This window comes from Embiotoca jacksoni, unplaced genomic scaffold (genome assembly GCF_022577435.1).
Source record: "Embiotoca jacksoni isolate LCO1_2020_lvr unplaced genomic scaffold, fEmbJac1.0.p SCAF_35, whole genome shotgun sequence".
NCBI classification, from domain to species: domain Eukaryota; kingdom Metazoa; phylum Chordata; class Actinopteri; family Embiotocidae; genus Embiotoca; species Embiotoca jacksoni.
In genome coordinates, this window is record NW_027185387.1 from 1,725,087 (window position 1) to 1,746,338 (window position 21,252).

Sequence of the window (21,252 nt, forward strand, 5' to 3'; positions counted from 1 at the left end):
TTTTTTTTCTGATTACATAATGATTTTTAGCCAGGAAGCATGAAATAAAACACACGTGCGGTCAGACTGTGGACATGCTGCAATTAGAGAGCAGAAGGTGGCCGGAGGGAAAAGAGGTTTGCATGCCGGGGCATTGGCAATGCCACCAGGAAGCCCGCTTTCTCCTTCCCTCCTTCCTTCCCTCCCTCCCTCCCTACACACACACACACACACACACACACACACACACACACACACACAATATGTGACTGCCCTCTTCATGATGGAAACCACAGATGTCTCCTATGCCCTGATGATTGGTGCGAGTGGGTCCTTTTCAAGCTGAGAAACAAATGGCGCTGGGGTCACTGAATCACGAAGGTCACGCGATGCATCACGCAGTTCATTCCCGTCACTTTGACCCCGCTGTGACCGATCGTACACAAACTCCAGGAGTGAAGAAAGTGACTGTCATCGCTCTTTTTTTTTTTTTTTTTTTTTGTCATTCTAACAAAAATACCAGACCGTCACTCTTTTCTCAGAAAAAATAAAAAAATAAATAAATACTGAAGGAGATGCAAATGAACTGTGGAATGAAAAAAAAAAAAAAGAAGAAGATGAAAACAATGATATTCTTTTTTGCTACAATTAACTATAATGCTAACCGTGTGCAATCAGAGTCTGACATGATAAGTGCATGGTATTATTCAGGCTGAATAGGAATCTGAATTAGCGCCTTCTGAAGCGTTTATCTAATCTTGCTATTTGATGCATGAAGTTCTTTCAGAAAAAAAAAAAAAAATTAAAAAAAATTGATAAATAAAAAAACTATGGCTGAATACTGAAATTAGATCTGCCAGCCTGTCAGACTGCAACTGCTCAGGATACAAAATAATGACAATGATTATGGTTCAATCAATATTCTGCATACTGTGCTTATTGATTGTAGAAGAGCATCCATTACGGAAGGCTCAGCACTAATTTGAATCACAATAATAATAGCTTGCAGTGCCACTGAGGTACTGGGTGTAGACGTATGGCCAGGCAGTCTGATGTTGGCACCGCAGCGCTAAATAATTTCAATGACCATTTAAGACAGCGGATCCCAAACTGTGGTGCATTATAGCGTCGCTGAAAGGCCGAACAAAGTGGCCCAAATCGCACAAATTATTCATTTGATTTCATGTTTTTTTTTACAGACAACAGTTGCTATAAAATACACATCGCATTGCAATCATGTAAAAAAAAAAAAAAAAAAAAAAAAAAAAAAAAGAGGATGTTAATGATTTAAATGTTCTCGAAATGGAATCTGCCTCTGCTTGCTTGTAGGATGACATAATGACTGTAGATTGTACATAAAAGTGGCCGTAGCTTCGGGGCCTGAAAAATGAGTCCGATGCGCAAAGTGCAATACCACAGAGTGCCACTAGGAGTTGGCTCCATAGACTTTCATTCAAGTTCTCTCATGAAATGCAAAAGTATATATTTTTTTTAATTATCTTAAGTCCCTCTTTCTTCTTATTTTTTTTGACATCCTTTTGATAATAATCCCATCATTAATTAGAAATGAAGCCCCAAAAAGCTGTTTTTGGGAGGGGTGTCCGTCTGATTAACATGCTCATGGTGCAGTCAGGTTTCTGCTGCAGGTGGACGGTGCACAGTGTCATCGGGTTTCCAATCAGATCGAGCCAGATCCATCACTTATTCCTCCGCAGCTCATCCAAATATGGTCAATTCTGGTCCCAAAACACTTGGATCTGACGTAGCATAATGCTAACATTAACGAGTGAGATGGGTGGAAATTTTGAAATAGCTACAAAGTCCGAAAAACATCCCAGTGGCAAAATTGGACCTGACAGGTCAGAGGATGTTTTTTTAAATGAGGAAGAGTTGTCAGAGGGAAGGTGGTACTTGGAAAATGTTGTTTGGTAGACACTGTAGTGGTACGTAATCTGAAAAGTTTGAGAAACCCTTTGATTTAACAGACTTCCTGTATGTTAAAAGCAGTCGCTTGCACAGAGACTACCACCCAACTCTGCAGCTCCAACGAGCTCCTCTTTTAGCTTGTTTTGGTTTTACATCATCAAATCACTGACAATGTTACCGAAGGAAAGCAAAACATATCAAAGCGAAAGAACATAATGTTTTTCTCAGAAGTTGATGGGAACCAATACAGTGAAGAAAAAAAAAAAAAAAAAAAAAAAGGGAAGTGAATATTGGATTCATCTTGTGGGTAGCAACACATCTACAATGAGGATGTTGGGTCTGTTTGATTTCTAATTACGCAATATCTTGTTAGTCATCATTTCCTAAGGCAATAATGTTTTCAAGACTGTGCCTGTCATGTTGTGGAGCTCCTCTGATCTATTGCCATTCTGTAAATATACAATAAAATGCCATTTTCACATTACTGACTCAATTCTCCAGTGAGCCCCCACCCGCTAAGTACAAGGAAAAAAGCATTAAGTGAAAAAAAAACATCAATACAAACACGAAGTTGATTTCTGATTGTTTTGCTATCAGGCTCTGTATGCTGGCAAGATGGAAATCGAACGAGCAGCAGACATGACAGGTGCGGGAAAGTTGATGTGTGGATAGCTTTGCGTACTGTGAACGTTTTGGCTGATCTCTGTACATACAATACATTGGCAAGTAGAGAAAGAGAGCAGACAGCGTTCAGCGTCGCGATTCTTCTGGTAAAATGTGTGACGTACAACGTTTCTATGTAATTATAGATATGGATTTTCAATTATTTTACAGGGAAAAGGGATAACGGAAGATTTTCTGTTCGGCGATGCGAAGCTAGAGGCCCGGTGCTGCAGAGACTCATCCCAACGCTGTAATGCTTTCTTGGTTGTTAACCATTTGATTAATAACATTTTCTCCCTGGAAAGTACTTTTCTCCGATGATTATTTGAATTGTTTGAATCTCTTTTTTTTTCTGTACAACATTGACTCAAAGAGGAAATGGGCGAAACAGTCGCTATGAAGGAAAGAAGCTGTGGAGGAAATAGGTGACCAAAAAAAACAACAACAACCCGTTGTCCATCCTTTAATTGCACTTTGGCCAAGCTTTGCATGCTTTCGGTACTGAGTCCTCTAATGTATCTGACTTCCTTCAGGGATAAAAATGACTTTCATTTTACATTTCCTAATTGTGGATAAATTAAATATAAAGCATCACCAAACCTGAAAAATGAGCAGAATTTGAATCCATTCGGTCCAGTAAAATTTGGAGAGTCTAGAACAGCCTCAAAATTAGAATATTTTACCCCTGTTTAAGTTAGCATCAGTCTAAACAGTAAGTTATTCAGTTTGGCCAGCAGAGGAGGTCTTTAGTGCCCACCCTCAGCCTGTGCAACATGCTCGTTATGGATTCATTCAGCAAGCGCAGGAATGTCTCACCAGATGCCAGATTTAAAAACTCCATATTGTGTGAATTATAGAGATTTATCTGGTGGTGGAAAGTTGTATCAGTATTGTGTCAACTCGTTTGGAAAGGCCTTGAATGTAGCAAACATTCATTTATGTGTAAAACCCCCACGCTTTAGGTTTATAGTGACAAAACTAAAAGCACTCATTAAGTTCAGACCAATGTCACCATACTATTTGTAATAATTTTGCATTGTAATTATTGATGCATTGATTTAAATGTTGAAGCAAGTAAAGGTGGCCTTACATTGAACTATTTGACACTGTACACTGCTCTGTATTTAACTCACTTACTTTCCTTCATCGCTGACTTCATACCACTGCTGTTTAAAATGTACCTTTTGTCTTCAATTTTGACAGAGTAAATGCCACAACGCTTTTTTTCTGAGTTAAAAAAAAAACATCACACCAAAGACCGAAATCTCTTTCTTCTATTCTCACATCTAATGGGAGTCATCCATACATTTCCCCACGCAGTATCTAGATTACTGTGCCGCACTGTTTTATGGTATTAGTCATGCTTTCATGCTCCAATCCAGATGGTCCATGAATACTGCAGCCACGGCTTCGGTTAGATCTAATAAATGGGACACATAAGAGTGGCATAACGGGCACTGATTCTGTAGCGATTATATAATCGTCAAATCCGTACTGTTTGTTTACAAATGTAAATCACAGCGTTGCTTCTTTTTATATGAAAGAACCCCCTCCCTCATTATCTCAGTCCACTTCTGTCAGTCGGCCAAAATCGTATCTGTCGCACGATTAAAGTCGGAAGCTATTGAAGCCCGTATTTTCAGTTGAGTTCGTTAAGATTCCTTAAAGTCACCTGTGACACTTTGATAGTGTCTTGATTCTTTTCCGTGCACTTATATTTCATCTACTTGTCATGCGCGTTCATTTTTGCACTGTCTTCTGGTACATCCTCTCATCTTTATAAATAAACTTGTGCGTTTAGTGTGCTATCAGTTAAAAGAACATTCTGTAAACAAATCACAAATATAATTAAAAAAAAAATAGAAAAAATACAGTAAACATTATATAACGCATGATCCTTTTCAAACTTAGCCTCATGTTCTGAATGTAAAATCCAAAGTAACCGGCAACTGTACCCAACAAATAGACAGGGAAAAAGTAAATATGCAGAAAATAATAGTAAACGTCATAACTTCATTTGATGTTCTTCATTATTTTCTATCACTGCTCGAATGGAAAACAAACAAACAAACTGAATCTGAGTGGTCCTGAGTCTGATTATATTTGGCAGGATTAGTCATGTATCTGTGGTTTACAGCTCAGGATATTAAGTAATTAATGGCAGACTCAGTAACATTAAAAAGCCCGCAGAGTTTAGCACAAAGCTAATCCCGTGTTTCTATTATCAACAGCAGAGTAGCGGGCTTGTTTATTATTATTATTTCTATTTTTCACTATTCAGCGCTACCACTGTCAGTAGAGGAGCTTCCTTTTCTCTCTTGTCTCAAGTTTCTAAATATATCAGCCGCTACAGCTGTTGCTGTCAGGAGTGACCTGAAAACAGCCCAAAAAAAAAAAGAAAAAAAGGGGGGGAGGTTTGACACGTGGTTGATATGTAACAGGCTTTCCCTGCCAAATCCGTCTCTGTGTTTGCCAATAAAGCAGCCACGACAAATTGATCGGAGAATGAGAAACTCGGGAGGACGACATCTGTGGCTGGGGCATTTAAAAAGCAGAATGTCAGAGAAATTTCAGCCTTAATTCACCCGCTGCCCCGTGGCATTTTAGCACGTGAACGGTAATTGCAGGAGTAGATTTATTCTCTGCTATTTAATTGAGCAAAAAAAAAAAAAAAGAAAGCTCTGACGTGCCGTGCAGACCGCTCATAATGTGCAAGGTACGAGCGAGTGTGCAGCTCGGTGATTTAAAAGCACAGGGCGATTCTCTTTAAAGACCAAAACAATTATATTATCCCCCGTCTGAGACATTCTGGCACAGACGTTATAGATTTAACTTCAAAAAGAAGGCTTAAGTGTATTTGTGTTATTATGCAGTTGGGAGATGCTGGACAGAAGTAGACGGACAAAAATCTTATCACATAATAAATCAAGCGGTGCCGGAAAAATTTGACTCTCAAAATGAGTCTGATAGAAACTGCCTTAAACCGTGTGTGTGTGTGTGTGTGTGTGTGTGTGTGCGCGTGCGTGTACGTGTGTGTTTGCGAGTGCGAGTGCGAACGTGCATGCATCTAAATGTATGTTGCTTTACAGTATATGAAGTGTTGCTACACAGCGCTGCGGGTGTGCGCACAGCACCTGCACACACTGCCAGCGGCCATTCGCAATCCTTGCATTTCAAGGACTCGACACCTTGGTTTTGCTTCTCACTGAGTGTTGAGTCACAGCTCCACTCTAACAAGATATTCAGGACGGGGAGGGGGAAGAGGAAGGAGAGGCCTTTTTTTGTGCGTACTAAATAATGTAAAGGCAGAGGAGGAGATAGTGCTATTGTTTGTTTGGCCGGCTGGGACACCTTCATGAAATACTCGTCGCTGCCCGAGCAAATGCCACTCTATGCTCATATGATGGATGCAAAACAAAATGCAAAAAAGGGTGTTATGTTTTGTCACGCGGCAAGACCGGATTCGGCTTCCCAAAGAATCACGGGATCAGTAGAATTGAAAAGGTCTCGCACCTATTCATGAACCCATACAACAAATATCACTGCAGGGGGATGGGTGTTTGCGCCCTACGCTTTTTACTGAGGTCCCTGAATGGTACTTTCGTCTATGCAATTTTAAGGAGTCTGTTTCAAGATAACAAAAATGACACTTTACGGTACAAATCTTTAGTTTTCGTGCCGTTTAGAGGAAGAGGGTGTAACCCAGTTTTCTTTTTTTCTGCAGCTAGAATTAAAAGACGTTCCCTAAATGCCTCGTACTATCACCAGATGCTGGCCGACTACTGCGTACGGAGAAGTCCCTGCAGCGCACTCAACTCGAGTGAAATACGGCATCCTAATCAGGGTTGTTGTGCTATTTGTTGAAATACCGAAGCGGCAGTGACGGACGGGCGGACGCGGGTGCACAGTTACTTTTTTGCCGTTTCTGAGGTTGCGTAATCACTGTTTCCGTGGTGGCGAGTTCACATGCAATTGTCAATCGCGCATTATTTCCATCACTTTAACTTAATAAATTCAACAATATAAAATCTTCGCGCTGTTTTCAGCTATTGCTCTGGATTATTCATCTTGAGCGTAGGCTCACCGTCCGATGTCAGCCGCAAAACGTTCCTTGCAAATGTTTCACAATAAAATCCTTGTTAAGAAAATGAAAGTTTTCTACCTACCGGAAACGCCGGAGGGCTTTTAATTTGAAATGGACACAGGAAGTATTAAGTTTGTATTAACGGCTAATGCAGTAACTTTAACAGGGCAAACGGTAGCGGATCAAAAAGGGGCATCTTGTGACAAATTTGACCGTTGTATTTGTTTTTATTCGCTCTTTTGCATGACATACTTTAGAGATGATGGGATCTTCAAGCACTTGAAAATGTAAATACATTTGAAACGGATCGAGTGAACTGTAAACATTATAGTTCCTCATTTGGAAAAAGAACTTGCGGAGTGTGGTTTATTTTGCTTACCCAAGGGATTTTATCTATGTAGGCCCAAGTAGAGGCTACGTATGGTAAATCTCGTGGCTCACCGACGCTTAGAAAAAGTTATGGTATGTGTGTGTTAAAGCATAAATGTTTTTGTGTGGATGTAGAATGATATCACAGATTCGTAGTGAACGACAAACCTTTTTTTTGATAGCAGATAGTATCGAAACAATTTGGTCACTGCCATAAAAGTCTAATAGATTGTTCCCAGCCCAACTGTTGTTTTCCTCAGCCTTGTGTTGTCGTGTTTTTTGTTTTTTTTCCTTTTTTTTATCTCTCCTCCACTTAATTGTTTTGGTTTCCACAAGCTTCTCTATTTTGGTTCCCTCTCACAGCTCTCTTGAGAATATTTTTTTAGTTACAGCAGGCTGCTGTTTGTCAGAGAAACAGCTGTAAAAACCTGCCGAGCGTCGTATCCGCAGGCGGGCAAAGTTAACGACGAGGCGGCGCACACGGCGGCGGGGTGGAGGTGGTGTAACGACAGAGTTAAAAGCGGAGGGAATATTGACCTTCGATTTATCGCGCGGGTACGATCGCTGCTCCTGGATCTGTAAACAAGCAGCACGGTTGTCATATTAGCTCATAAGGCGGTAACATTTCCCTGTTATTTTTGACAGTTGGCGTTTCTCTGCACCCAAAACTTGCACAATCAGTTATTGCAGGTTCAAGTCCGAAATTTCAAAAGCTGCAACGTTTGTTAACACCTATAATATAAAAGAAGTTTAAAGAACGAACGCCATACTGAGACTTTGGTAGTAGTAGTAGTCGGGTTACAGATGTAAATTTTGAGGCTGCGGTGAGAGGAAATGCAAAGTCACTGAATTGAGGATTGATCCTCCTGAGGGCATGACCGTGTTCAACCACGGCAACAAACTTAAAAGACGTACTGAATCTCTAACTTGAGGACGCTACAAGAAGAAAGGGCAGAGATGGCACGGATATTTATGGAGGATTTTTCTATTTTTCGTCACCTCAGAGCAGAAGAATAACTTTAAAACTCGCAAGCTGGGGGAGGAGCCAGCGGTGGATCTAACCGATCTGATTGGAAACCTGACGATACTACGTCCCGCCCACCGATAGCTGGAACCTGACTGCACCACAGGCCTGTCAATCAAACAGACACGCCCCCCCCCCTCCAAAAACACAAGTTTATTTCCTAATTAATGACGGGATTATTTTCAGACGGACCGCCAGAAAACTAATAAGAAGGAGCGACTTTAGCTAACAACACCAAAATAACTCGTGGTGAAATTTTACTGACTTAGAATTTTATGAGAGAAGTTGAATGGGAGTCTATGGAGCCAGAGGCGTTTTTGGAGCCGACCTCTAGTGGCACCCGGTGGTATTGACGCTTAAGGCACTTCCCCATCGCCCTCATTTTTCAGACCCGGACGCTACGTCGACTTTTATATACAGTCAATGCTCAAAAAGCATTAAAGGCACATGGAGCTACATGATTGTTACACCAAACATGGAGATGCAATTGAAAAGATTACTGACTTTCTTTTATTTTCTTTTTTTTATTAATACTTTATGTTGGTTAGACGGTCACATAATTCACCAACTCTTTTCATCGTAAAGGAGGCTGTAGTGCAAATAATTGCCACTCAATATAAAAGCTGCCGTAAGGCATAAGGGAATATCTATTTGACTCATTGTCTAATAACCGTTTCCTACATTATCCTTCAGTTCACCGAGGACCAGCGGAGCATATGTCAAACAGATGTGTTATTTCCTCTGGAGCATTTGACACATTCAGCTCCTCTTTGGTTTATTTAAGGTGGCGCACATTTGCTTATGGCAAATCTGCACAAGAGCTCTAGTTTCCTCTTAGGTGGTGCTTTAAAGGCAGATTGGATCTGGGTACGTCTGTATCATCATAACATCATTGAAAGCGCCGTGTCATACAGCACGCAGCCTTTTCAGGGTAAGTGGGAGCTACAAATGAAGTGCAAATAACATGAATCCAAATGCCTTGTCTGGTGTCAACAGCACGAGCTGCAGGTACTATAATTGCAGCCGTAGAGGTTCTCCAGCATGAATAATTGCCTCATCAACCAGCACTTCTTCAGCCACATGTTATATTCTCACGGCACGGTTACTTCATTCATAGCTACATTTCTGCGGCTGGATTTTTTTTTTCCAGAGTAATAATTCAATTATGGATCCAATGATGAATAAATCTAATTAGGAAAGCAAAAAGCTATAAACTCTTGATTTGTTTACGGTCAGCCTGTTTGTCTCGCAGCTCGTCTCTTGACCTGTTGGGCTGTTTTGCAGCAACGCCTCCCGTGTTCCCAAATCTCAGCAATTATTTTGGTGAATGCATGTTTTCGGGAACCGGCAGAAATGATGACCAAACTAATGAAACGCTGTGTGAAGTTGTAAAAACCCGACCCCTAACAAGCAGCACACAACGAAGCCATTAAAAGACCTACTTTTAATTGATAACCTTACCGAGGTCTTCATGTAATAATAACCACGGCGAACCCCTCAATTTGCCTCTAAGAAACATTTCAACTCCGCTGTGGATTTTCAGCACAAGAGCAAATTAACGAGAGACACTAAAATTAATGGACAGGAAAAGTGTGTTTTTAAGGATCTCTCTGAAATATTTCAACCTGAGTTGTGGGGAAGAAAAACATAACAATGTTCTTTACAGAGTCGTCTTATCGTTACACGAGTATTAATCTTTCACACCATTTCACTCAGCCTTCGAGGCCTTGGAGGGGCAACAGTACAGGAGGAAAGCTATACATATACAATACGTAACCTGGATGTTCTTGGCAACGGATTAAATGGCAAGGTTAAATGGGAACCAGTGCAGATATTAGTAAAAAATAAATAAATTAAGAAATAAAATAGCAGAAAAAAGTTTTTATTAATAAGTGTATCATGTTAGACGTTAAAATACTGCAACAGTGGCGACTGATGACTTTTCTGCATATAATTGTATCATAAAGTAAACAATTTCTTTACATCTAAAAAGATGAAAATCTTCAATAGCCAACGGGAGAATTAGGAAAAGAACACAAAACATCAAATAAATCCCTTTTTAAAAGATGTTGGCTAATTATATAGACCATCATGGCATCGTGTTAATGAAGCTCATAAACAGGCTAATCTGCGATGTTATAATTAGTGTTTTATATATGAAGTGTTGTCATTTGGAACAGCCTCAAGGCCAAGGAGGCTGCCAATACGTTGAATAAAATATCAGGATATCAACAATATGGAGCCGTATTTATAGAGGATGTTGAATGCAAATAAAACACGCCGCCAACACACTGCTTGTGCCAGCCTTTTTTATTTTATTTTTTTATTTCTCTCTCCGGGGCCGTCAGAGTGGAGGAGAACATACTGTACGTTGCGAGTCAGAAAATCCAGACATGTCAGGGGGATGTTCTCGCTTTGACAGAACTCGACGAACACGTCTGACAAAAGCTTTGATGCGAAGACGAGGCTAAAATGCACACGCCGAGCTGCACACGTTCTGCATTTTAAGCGAGGATTTTCAGCTTGGACTTATGGGTAAAAACTCCCTTTTGCTCTTTTTCCTATATGTAGATAGGAAAACAGCATAAATCCAGTACAGATGATATGGAAGAATCCGGTTACATCACTAAGATGTTCCACGAAAGCGTCTTTTTTTTTTTTTTTTTTTCTTTCCCCAGACCTGCACCGCTGCCTTCGCGCTGCACCGTTAGAGCCCCGATTTACAGCCTCGCTGTCAGACAAAACAAAATGTATGTTTGACGGCGTTTGAACAAGGGTTCCCGCCCTCGCTCAGACTTCCACACATGCCGGCTTTGGCCACTGCCAGGTTTGTGCTCGTAACATTGCACGAGGTTTCCGCGGTACATATTTGAGAGCCTTTGAATCTGTGAAACGAAACGTCAAAAATTCGAGATATTTCCTGCATTCCCAGAGCTCCTGAGAGCGTCATTTTTTTTTTTTATCTCATGACTGCTCATACTTGTTTGCTTGTGTGCGCTAATCTCATTTAGGCTTTTTCTGGCCGGCCGAAGGGGGAATTTGAGCTAAGGCAGTCCAACAGATGACCACAGTGACGTAAGCCTCGCTGGCCGGCCTGACCGAGGCTGCGCGCACACACACACACACACACACACACACACACACACACACACTCTCTCTCTCACCTATAACCACATTTCCACGGGGGGAATGAACCATCAATGGCTTCTCTGTGTGTGTGTGTGTGTGTGCGTGTGTGTGTGCGTGTGAATGTGTGTGAGAGAGGCAGAGAGGGTAACCTACGCTTGCCAGTTGCAGCTGCAGCTCCGAGCATTTAAGGGGCCGACGATCATTTCCAGCACGATCACCCCCCCCCCCCCCCACCCCACCCTCCCTCTTCTCATTTAAACATAAGTTCATGCACGGCAGATAATTTTATGCTTTAATATATTAAATCTTAAGTATGGGGGGGAAAAAAATTGGTTAGCGTGAAAAGTAATTTATTCAATGATCGTATTACAAGTTCTGATGTTTCATAGTAATTTCAGGCTTTGAAATATTTAAAGGAACATGCTTCATGCAACGTTATACAACAAGTAGATCCAAACCCAGAGATCTGATTGGTCGACTTCAGAACGAGCTCAAATCAGCACACTGCGCTCATCGCTAGAAAATATCACTGCGCCTTCTCAATGGGAATATAAAATTAGAACTGAATTTCATATAATGTGCAACATAAAGTTGTTTTCACTTCTTGTAGGGTTATTAAATGTGGATCATTTGGCGGAACCGGGTCTCTGTTGGTCCTCCGAGCACCCGTACCGTAATACCACAGATAGTCGGGCACTCAAAATCCTAGCGGCGGCTGGCTTGAACGTGACTTAAAAATCTGAAAAATACACGAGTCCGTCGATATCTTTTTTTTCAGCGGATATCTTAGTTACAACAAGACCGAGCTGGCTGAGCAGTTTAGTGTTTCTACGTGCTGTATTTACTCAGTTTGAGAAACGATCTCCAGAAAGCAATACAAGGACTGGATCTCGCCTCTGTTGCTGGGGTCGTTGCTAAGGGTCGGCCCACTTCCTCGAGTAGTGAACGTTACATATATTACGTAAGAGGCTACCGACTGATTGTTTTCCAGTTCTTAGTCATAGCCCCGTGTGTTGCCGTGGAAACGGGGATCGCACCGACAAAAAGTTTGGTCCCGACCGCGTCACCGTCGCGCCAAGAACGAACAGTGTGATATCGCCTAATTAAATGTATCCTGCCACAATACACTGAAAGAAGCCAAAGTATTTTTTTTTGTGTGCGTGTTAAAAGGAGCCAACGTTAATGAACACGACATTAAAAGTTTGGATTTTAATTCAATGCAGCCACAATATTTTATAAACCCGGAGGGACACTGTGTCCAGTTTGCGTATCACGGAGAATATATATATTTTTTTCTTATTTAATTTCAAAAGCTGCTCTGCCCGTTAAGCCTAACCTGGTTCTCTAACTACATAATGACCCGGTTGTTACGCTGACCTGCTGACAGCTTCAATTAAGCTGCTCGTATCACTTCCAGCAAAGCCCGCCTCGCGCGACCCCTCCCTTTCTTTTCTTTCTTTTTTTTTTTTTTAAAAACCAGCAATCAAATCACAACTTGGCCAACCTGTGCAGAAAAAAGTTGAACAAAAGGATTCCATGATTTTCACATGAATAGTTTTGATTGCGCCGCTCGGCCTCTGTGCTGGAAAAAAAAAAAAGTAAAAAAAAAGAAAATATGAGCAGTCACCTGAGCAACAGCCGATTGAACCGTCCCGGCCGCTCGGATGCGGAGTCAACCACCGGGACAAATCGTCCACGGAGGTGACCGGTCGAGGGGGGGGAGGGGTCAAAGAGGAAACGCAGATCCGCCGTTCGCCTCGGCGGCGCTGACACATTGTTTAAGTGCCACAATTCACATGATTTGATTCATTCAGCGAGCTTTTCACATCATAACTCGACTGTATACGGCTGAGTGGCAGAACAGAAAGGGTTACACACACACACACACACACACACACACACACACACACACACACACACACACACACACAAAGACAAAAGCAAGATGTCTGTGCAGCAGATTTTTCACCTCAAACTCCCTTTTGTTAGCATTATTATTTCATTCCTGCACAGTCTTCAAGAATATTGTCTAAGCAGCCATTTAAAAAAAGCATTTTTTTTTTTTTTTTTTTGTTTTGTTTTGTTATACTCTCCGGCAGGACGTCGGATGTCCTGTCGGCGCAGCGAGCGCAAAGAAGCAAATCTCTTTCCGCTCTGTCATGCAGGCGCGCGGGGTCAGATTATTAAGGTCACGTTTATCGGGGGACGAGAATAAAGAGGGCGAGCGAGAGACACGGAGGGAGAGGCAGAGAGGGATTTTCTGTCATTTCTATCAAGGGGGGGACCTTGTGAGCCGTACGTCCGGCCCTGGGACACAACAAACACAACGAGGCGCTCGCAAAGAGTAGCGGAGACACGCCGATACGCCGGCACATGGGAAGCGGCCTAGGTGTGTGTGTGCGTGTGTGCGTGTGCGTGTGTGTGTGTGTGCGTGTGTGTGTGTGTGTGGGAGAGGCCAGGCGTGCGGAGGAAGTGCGCCATCACTGGCGAACCGTCACGGTCCGGCATCAGAAACAAGGAGCCGGGTTGACTTTAATCGAGAGCTTCACTTCCAACGCGTACGCCGCTCAGCTCGCGAGGCCGCCGACGAACCTGTCCGACGACCCTTGCCCTCTTTACTTTACAGTAAGTAAACGAGGCAGGGAACGACACGGCAAAAAAAAAAAAAAAAAGTTTGCCAGTTTCCAGATGTTTGCAGATGTTTCCAGATGTTTGCCGCTGGTTGCGTTCTTGAATCCACTGAGAGAGATTTACCGGCACTCCGGACAGGTTAAAAGACAAGACAGGCCGTCGAACGACGGCTCAGAAGCGTCTCGTTCGCTGTGTTTTAATTTCACCTTTTAACGGCGGGCTCGTTCGCTTTCCGGCAAATAAAAGACAGATTAAAGGATCGACGGCGCTTGCGGCGGTCGCTAACGAGCACATACCCCTCCTGTAAAATGGAAGTGTAATATTTCTGCACTTGGGTTTTGGTGCGGAATAAACAAGACGGGCATCCGACGTGGCGGTTCGTGGGCTTCGGACGCTCGCAGGTGGATTTCGTCGCTGATCGCAGCGCGACGCGAGCGTCTCCCCCCCGAACAGGAAGCGCGCCTCCTGGAACGTCAGTCCGATCCCTTCAACGGGCTCCAAAGAGAACCGCACGGGCGCGGGAAGGGAAGGGAAGGAAACGCTCATCTTCCGCCGTCTTTTTCCAGCGTCGGAAGTTTTAAATTAAAAGTACGCCAAGCACGTCCCGAAGATTCGGAGGTAAAGCGAAAAAAAAACAAGAGAGAGCGAGCGCCGAAGCAAAAGGAGAGCAATCCCCCGAGATCTCTGGAAGAAAGAAAGAGGTGGATGATGGGAGGAAGCGCAGGCAGAGAGGGGAGAGAGGGAGAGTTCGCCTCCAGTCTCGGCGCAGAGGAGGATCAAAGGTTTGTGCTCTGCATCTCAATGGGCGCCCGGTCACCAATACTGATGAGCGCCGGGTGTGTGATGCTCCATTCACCGGGGGGGGGGGGGGTTTGCGTCTTACGGGTAAACAAGTGGTCATCGCACGCAAATAAACGAGGCGTCTTTGACCGCACGGTTACGCAACGCAGACTATCCAAAACTGGGTTTGCGGAAAGCAAAAATAAAAACGACTTTTTTTTTTTTTTTTTTTTTTGGGGGGGGGGGGGGGGGGGGTCATTTCTGTCCTGGTTGAGGACTGACATGACCTCTGATCGTTACTCAGGGTATTACCCTGCGCATTCATTTATTCTACAGTATTTGTCAGACTTAAACAAGGGGATCGTTATTTTTGCATTTACTCTTTTCTTTGTGTGTCATTATTAGTTTATTCTTCCAAAGTTTTTTTTTTTTTTTTTTGCAATAAAGCCTCGACAATAATGTATTCATCTCTCCGCTGTTCTAAAATAGCCGGCCTTTGTTTTGGTGTGTGGCGTTACGCGCCGAGTCTCGCACGCAACGCGCTCGTCATAATATATTCAGTGTTTACCCGCATCGCCCCGAGAGGTGTTTACTTTTGCATATCGCGGGCGCAGCCCGGCGAAGGCCGGCGACGCCGCCGCCCGACGGTTGCCGAGCCGCACCGGTCCGAGGCGACGTTGGTTTTGGAGCCCGCCGCTCGTAACAGAAGGAGATCTAGAAAACGCGGCTGCGCAGCGTGGAAGCGATCGGCGCGTGTGCTCAATTACTGGGAAGACGGTTTGTGAAACTGGCCACTGCATTAGAGGGCAAGCGTGGCTTCAAATTTAAAAACAAAAAAAACAAAAACAAAACTGAGGCAATGTTTACCACCACGCAGCTGTTTGTGCTAGTTGGGCGGGGAGGGGGGGGGGGGGGTCACGGAGTCAATGTTTATTTTTCGCTGCAGTGAAACAAGTGAAAGACTCCATCAATATCAAATAGCTCATAATGTAGTTATTTTTACATCAAACAACACTGCCAGTTATTTTCATTTTATTTTTGTGCTTGAGTTTGGGAACGTTTGAACCGCATTCAAAGAAAAAGGCAATAAAAATAATAAATCATTCCCCTTTTTTTTTTTCCCAATACATTGCCAACCGTCCAGTGTATTCAGCATGACTTTCAGAAGCACGAGGGGGAAAAAAACAAAAAACAAAACAAATGACGTGAATTTGCTCATCTGTGGCGTACCGTATTTCAGCTTTGACCTTCCACTCTTAACAACGATTGGTTAAAACAGCACGTCAGCTGCTCTCGCAACGATCTCAGGATCCGTCCCAGATTATGGACAGCCATCGCTGTAATGCTCTTTGTGTGTGATCCGACGTAGATGTGTTTTTGTGAATGTGCATGTTTTTTTTTTTTCTACAGTATACAGTAAGGTATCTATCCACACATCCAGTAAAAAAAAAAAAAAAAAAAAAAAAAAATGAAATATGAAAGAATCCTTCATCCGTATGACAAACATACCGCAGATGCAACACGGGCTGTCAAGAGATAATGCACACAGCCTCGATAGCATGTTTTCTGTTCCCGGCTTATAAGGTGACATGAAAGCACCAAAATCCTTTTTCACTGTGTATATATATATATATATATATATATATATACTACGACCAGACAACAGCGTCATAAACATTTTAATCAAAGCCTGAAAAGGCTGTGAGCAATTTAGTATAAATGGACTGTACAAATTAAACATGAAGTGATCATTAAGACTGAGAAACAACTGTTCTTCATCTGAATGCTTTTAGCGTCTACATTTTTTTTTTTTTTTTTTTGTGTTGAAATCATCTCGAAACACATCGCGTGTTCAGTAACTACCCAGGGTAATGAAGACTTCAGCATTACCTCTCATTAGTGTGTGTTTGTCTATTACAGATGGTTGTAAATCCTCCGCTGAAACGCTCGTGACCTCCGATGGGATTCTGTCCCTTTAACTGGAGAGCCTATTAATTGTCTGCAATTATCCTTTTTTTTTTTGCGAGCGTGGCATCTGTCAGAAGTAGCTTGTCTCTTCCCACATGGGTAGAAAATGCCACGGTGGTAAAGGTTGACTGCGACATTCACTATTTATTGCACGGTAGGGCTTGGTACAGTCAAAAGATTTGCCATCACAGGTCTAGAAAAACAAACAAAACAACAACAATAACAACAACAAAAAAAAATCCCAAATCATGACTTTACTGGTGTTGAAACGACATCTCGCATACAGGAAATGAAAAAACAAACAAACAAAAAAAACAAAACGGTGCCTGGAATTGGTTCTATTCATGAAAAATAAGAAAAAAAAACCTAAGTAAGGACAAATTCGTAAACTAGCTCAATCGATTGCTTCGTGTTGAAAATGTGCTGTTCTGTAACATCGGGGAATCATCCGTAGTTCCCTCGGTGCGTTCGGGGAAAAAAAAAAAAAAAAAAAAAATCGTTTAAAGTTTAGTGCAAATCTCAAGAAAAACAAAAGCACGGAGCTAAAACAAACAAACCGAGGAACTTATAAGGCAACAATTATAAATATATCAAAAATAGTCATTCGAGAGCTATCTTTGTTACAAAAAAGGTACAAAAGTTTTGTCCTGCACCAGCGAGAGGGACATGTTTTTCAGTTCCTCCACCGACTTCACAGCCTTGTATCCCAGCTGGTGGAGCACTTTTTGACACACGGTCTGCGTGTACTGTACCATGTCGTAAGACAGTTTCAAACGCCAGCTCTCCGCGTTGGCGGCCGAGTCCCGCACCGTGCCGAACTTGTGTTTCGCTGACGGCTCGCTGCTGCCCCGGGTGTTCGCGTGTATCCAGTCTTCCACGTTTTTATCCACGGGCAGCCCCAGGTAGTCGTAGATCTCCTTGGTCTTGAGGAGCGGGTTTCGAGCCAAATCCTCGTACCGGACCAACATGTACTTCCCTTTCAGCCAGTAGGGACGGCCGAGGCCGGTCGACACGGAGCTGAGGAAGTCTTCGCAGACGACCGTCAGCTGACTCAGGTCCAGGTTGTAGGGCCTCCTCCCCGTGGCCCTCCAAATGCGCCACAGGCGGTACGTGTCCCTGAACGTCTCGATCCGAGACGACAGGATCCCGCGCGGGTCCCTGACCAGTTGGATCACTTTGATGTTCAGCCGCGGGTCTTCGACCAGAGCGCGCAGGTCCCCGATCTCCGGCACCCGGACGATTTTGATGGCCACGTGCCGCTTCTCGCGGCAGGCGTCCGTCGCCAAGGTCATGTTCAGAGTCGCGCACTTCTTGACGCAGTCCCCTTCCTCCACGTTGACGTCGGCGGGGCCGAAGGCGTCGCACGCGGGCTGCTGGCACAGCGCCCGGCTGGCGCCGCGGCGGAACAGCTTGTCCGTGGTGTGGTTGGCGGGCGTCGGCTTGATGTAGCTCTCCAGGAAGTAGAGGTCGCAGTCGTACAGGCTGCGCAAAAGGTCCCGGCTGGCGCCCAGCATCACGCGGCGGTCCGCGGCGTTGCGGCTGTGAGACAGGCGCGGGATCAGCGTCGTCTGCACGTGGTAAAGAGGCTCAAACAGGTAGAAGACCTCCTGGTGCTGGTTGAGCAGCTGGCCCACGAAGGAGGAGCCGCTCCGCGTGGTGGCCAGGACCAGGATGTGCGTTTTCCGCGTGGCGTTGACGGAAAAGTACGGGTAGTCGTCGCAGCCTCCGCCGCCGCCGCCGCCGCCGCCGCCCGCCGTTCCCCGCTCAAAGGGCGGTTCCGTCTCCTGGCCGCCCAGACCGCAGTTCTGGGGGCTTGGCAACGGGCACAGCTGGAAAGGCTTGGAGGTGAGCGTCCGGATGGCCGTGTACTGGATGGCGATGGAGGCCAAGGCCAGTAGAATCACTGCCTTCCAGGAACACTGCATGGCTGAACCACTTCATTTAGACACTGCGGTCCACGCCGGGTCCTCCCTGCGAACAAAGAACGTTTGGTCTTTTTTTTTTATTCTTAGAAATGATTACGTCGTTCGTTTATAAACGTCTGCCCCACACGTCTTTTTTTTTACCCAAACGCGATATTAGAAATTGGACGCGCTCGCCCTTCGCGCGTCTTATCGATGTCGTAAAAGCCGACGCCGACGTGACACGTGGCAAATTGGAGGTCGTGGAACGTTACGATGAAATCCCGCTCCAACATAAGCAATTCACAGTAAAACCGGCTTTACTGGGATTGATTTTACAATTGAGGATAAATCACCGGTGGGTCAAACAACAATAAAAAAAAAAAAAAAAAAAAAAAAAGCCTGGCTGTATTCTGGTTTGGACTGCAGGGCCAAAAGACCACGTTTGTCATCGATTTCGGCACTTCTGTTGAAGACGAACTACGTGCGGAAGAAGAAAAGAACAAGCGCGGCTCTTAATGAAGACCGCTGTAAGCATGAGACGCAGTCGTGTAACTTAATCATTCAATTTGTCTCCCGTTTTCTCCTTCCGGTGCTGCGGTCTGACATTTTTTTGAAAAAAAAAAAAAAAAAAAAAAAAAAAAGAACAGAGATAAAGAAGTTCTGAGCCCCCTTTTCACGTTCTCGGCCGACACCGGCTCCGAAAGCGCGTAGTCCGACAGCCCGGGCCCATACGGCACACCGTATTCAAATATGGCAAGGCACGTTTTCTGTTTGTGCCAGTGTGTTTAAAAAAAAAAAAAAAAAAAAAAAAAAAAGCTTTCCCCTGGATATTTAAAGCAATTCTGGTCACCTATTTGCTGTTTCTAAAAAAAAAAAAGTTCCCATATGACTATTATTAGGCTATAACACCAACTGCTGCAGCACAAGCCCATTACAGCACACGTCCATCCCCGACTCTCTCTTCCTGCTCCATCACGTCCGCATCTGATCCGAGGACCTCGGTTTGGCCCGGGTCGGAGAGCCCGAGCGTCCGTGAAGCAAAACAAAAAGCCAGCCCACCAAAAAGGTAAACAATAGTTTTAAGCTTCACTTCCCAATGTCACGTCAAGGGGAAGTGAAGTACAGTAAGTGAGGAATTAAAAAATAACCGGGGAGGAATCTGCTCCATTACCGGTAGGATGTTTAAGTAACAGAATAATAGATGGGGCTTCGAAGCAAGGGGAAGTTTAAGCTCGCAAGTAAAAAAATAAAATAAAATAAAGGCTCCCCCACTACAGCAGCCATGCATGAGACTTAAAAAAAAAAAAAAAAAAAAAGACCGAAAAGGGAGGATGATGCATCAGGCTTTTTTTTTTTTTTTTTTTTAACTCCACAGCACAGTGTGGAGAAAGTCTACTTTAAAATAACACCTCAAGACGAGCAATAAGCAAAACCAAATCAAATGCATTTCCTCCGACTCCAGCCCTTCCGTTTGTCTGAAGGGGGGGGGGGGGGGGGGGGGGCTCGCAGTGATGATGGTTTACTCGACAATGCAAAAAAAAAAAAATGCCGACTTTCTCCGGCCACGGATGGAAACACAGACGAGTTGTGCTTATATAGGCGCCGCCGGTGCTCTCTTCTCATAGACATTTTGAATGATATATAAAAAAATAAAATAAAAAAAAAAGGGCCCACACTACACTGCAGCGGGGGAACAGGTTCGGCTGACAGGAGAATTTTTTTTTTTTTTTTGTATTTTCCTTTCCGCGATGCAGACATCCTCGCCAGTGCTGCGATGAGACGATAATATACAGCCCAAATGAACGCAACCCACCCGGACCGGCAAGTGCTTTAAAAAAAACAAAAAAAAACAAAAAAAAAGAGGAACTACCCGAATCGCATTTGGATCGGCCGCAGCGGTATTGCGAGGTAAACGCGCACTCGTCCCCCCCCCCCCCCCCCCCCCCCCTTGTACCTTGTTGGTAGTTGTGAGCGTCCTCATGATGCTCGTTTGCGGGTTCCGCGAATCACGACTTGTTCCCTCTCGGTCCTCCGACGCTCTCCGCCGCGCGCTCCTTCCTCGGTCCAGCGGAGAACAATTGCGCGAGGGGCAGACCCGTGTATTCCATCTAACAAGCGGCGGGCGCGAGACGCTTCGAGTTTGAACGGCGGTGGGCTTTCAGACGCACGCGGAGAAGATTACCCCCCAAAGAAATAAAGAAATTAAAATAAAAAAAAGAAAAGAAACGAAAAAGAAAAGAGGAAATGAATACAAATAATAAAAAAAAAAAAGTGTTCGGCAGTAACGTTGAAGCGGCTTGTGTGTTGTAGTTGCCGGGCAGGCGATGCAGGCGGTGGGACTACCGAGGGGGAGGGAGGAGGGGGGGAGGGAAGCGACAGCCGGGCTCCCCTTAAATGATGCGCAGAGGCAGCTGAGTGTGTGAGGTACACAAGGACCGACTGTCTGGACCACCCCAGGCCCCTCCCCCTTTCCACCTGCCCCTCTCTCTCTCTCTCTCTCTCTCTCTCTCTCTCTCTCTCTCTCTCTCTCACACACACACACACACACACACCACCAAACTCATCCTTATCTCCCCTCCCATTCCCACGTATGCAAAAATCCCTTCTTTTTTGTTTTTTTGTCTTCTCCACTTTCCATCCACCCCATTTGAATTATATGCAGATTGTTTGATTTGCTTGGATGTGTTTAGCTCACCCAGCTCTCTCGTACACCGAGCCTACCTGATCTGATTAAAAGCAGATGTACCAGTTTAAGGAAGTTTTATGTTAAAAAAAAAAAAAAATAATAATCAAAA

General features: G+C 44.1%; 1 protein-coding gene across 1 annotated transcript; it reads right to left on the bottom strand.

Annotated features, from left to right (window-relative positions):
• Positions 1-15,600: 15,600 nt before the first annotated feature.
• On the bottom strand, positions 15,601-20,857 carry LOC138208010 (carbohydrate sulfotransferase 1-like). Its single transcript, XM_069165632.1, has 2 exons — positions 20,412-20,857; positions 15,601-18,524 (listed from the first exon to the last, which is right to left on the bottom strand). The coding sequence occupies exon 2, from the start codon at positions 18,476-18,478 to the stop codon at positions 17,174-17,176; it is 1,305 nt and encodes a 434-aa protein (XP_069021733.1). The 5' UTR covers positions 18,479-18,524; positions 20,412-20,857; the 3' UTR covers positions 15,601-17,173.
• Positions 20,858-21,252: the final 395 nt, after the last annotated feature.

Bases quoted from the DNA above. Each gene is read 5' to 3' on its own strand.
- LOC138208010 (XM_069165632.1), bottom strand. From the start codon at position 18,478: ATGCAGTGTTCCTGGAAGGCAGTGATTCTACTGGCCTTGGCCTCCATC.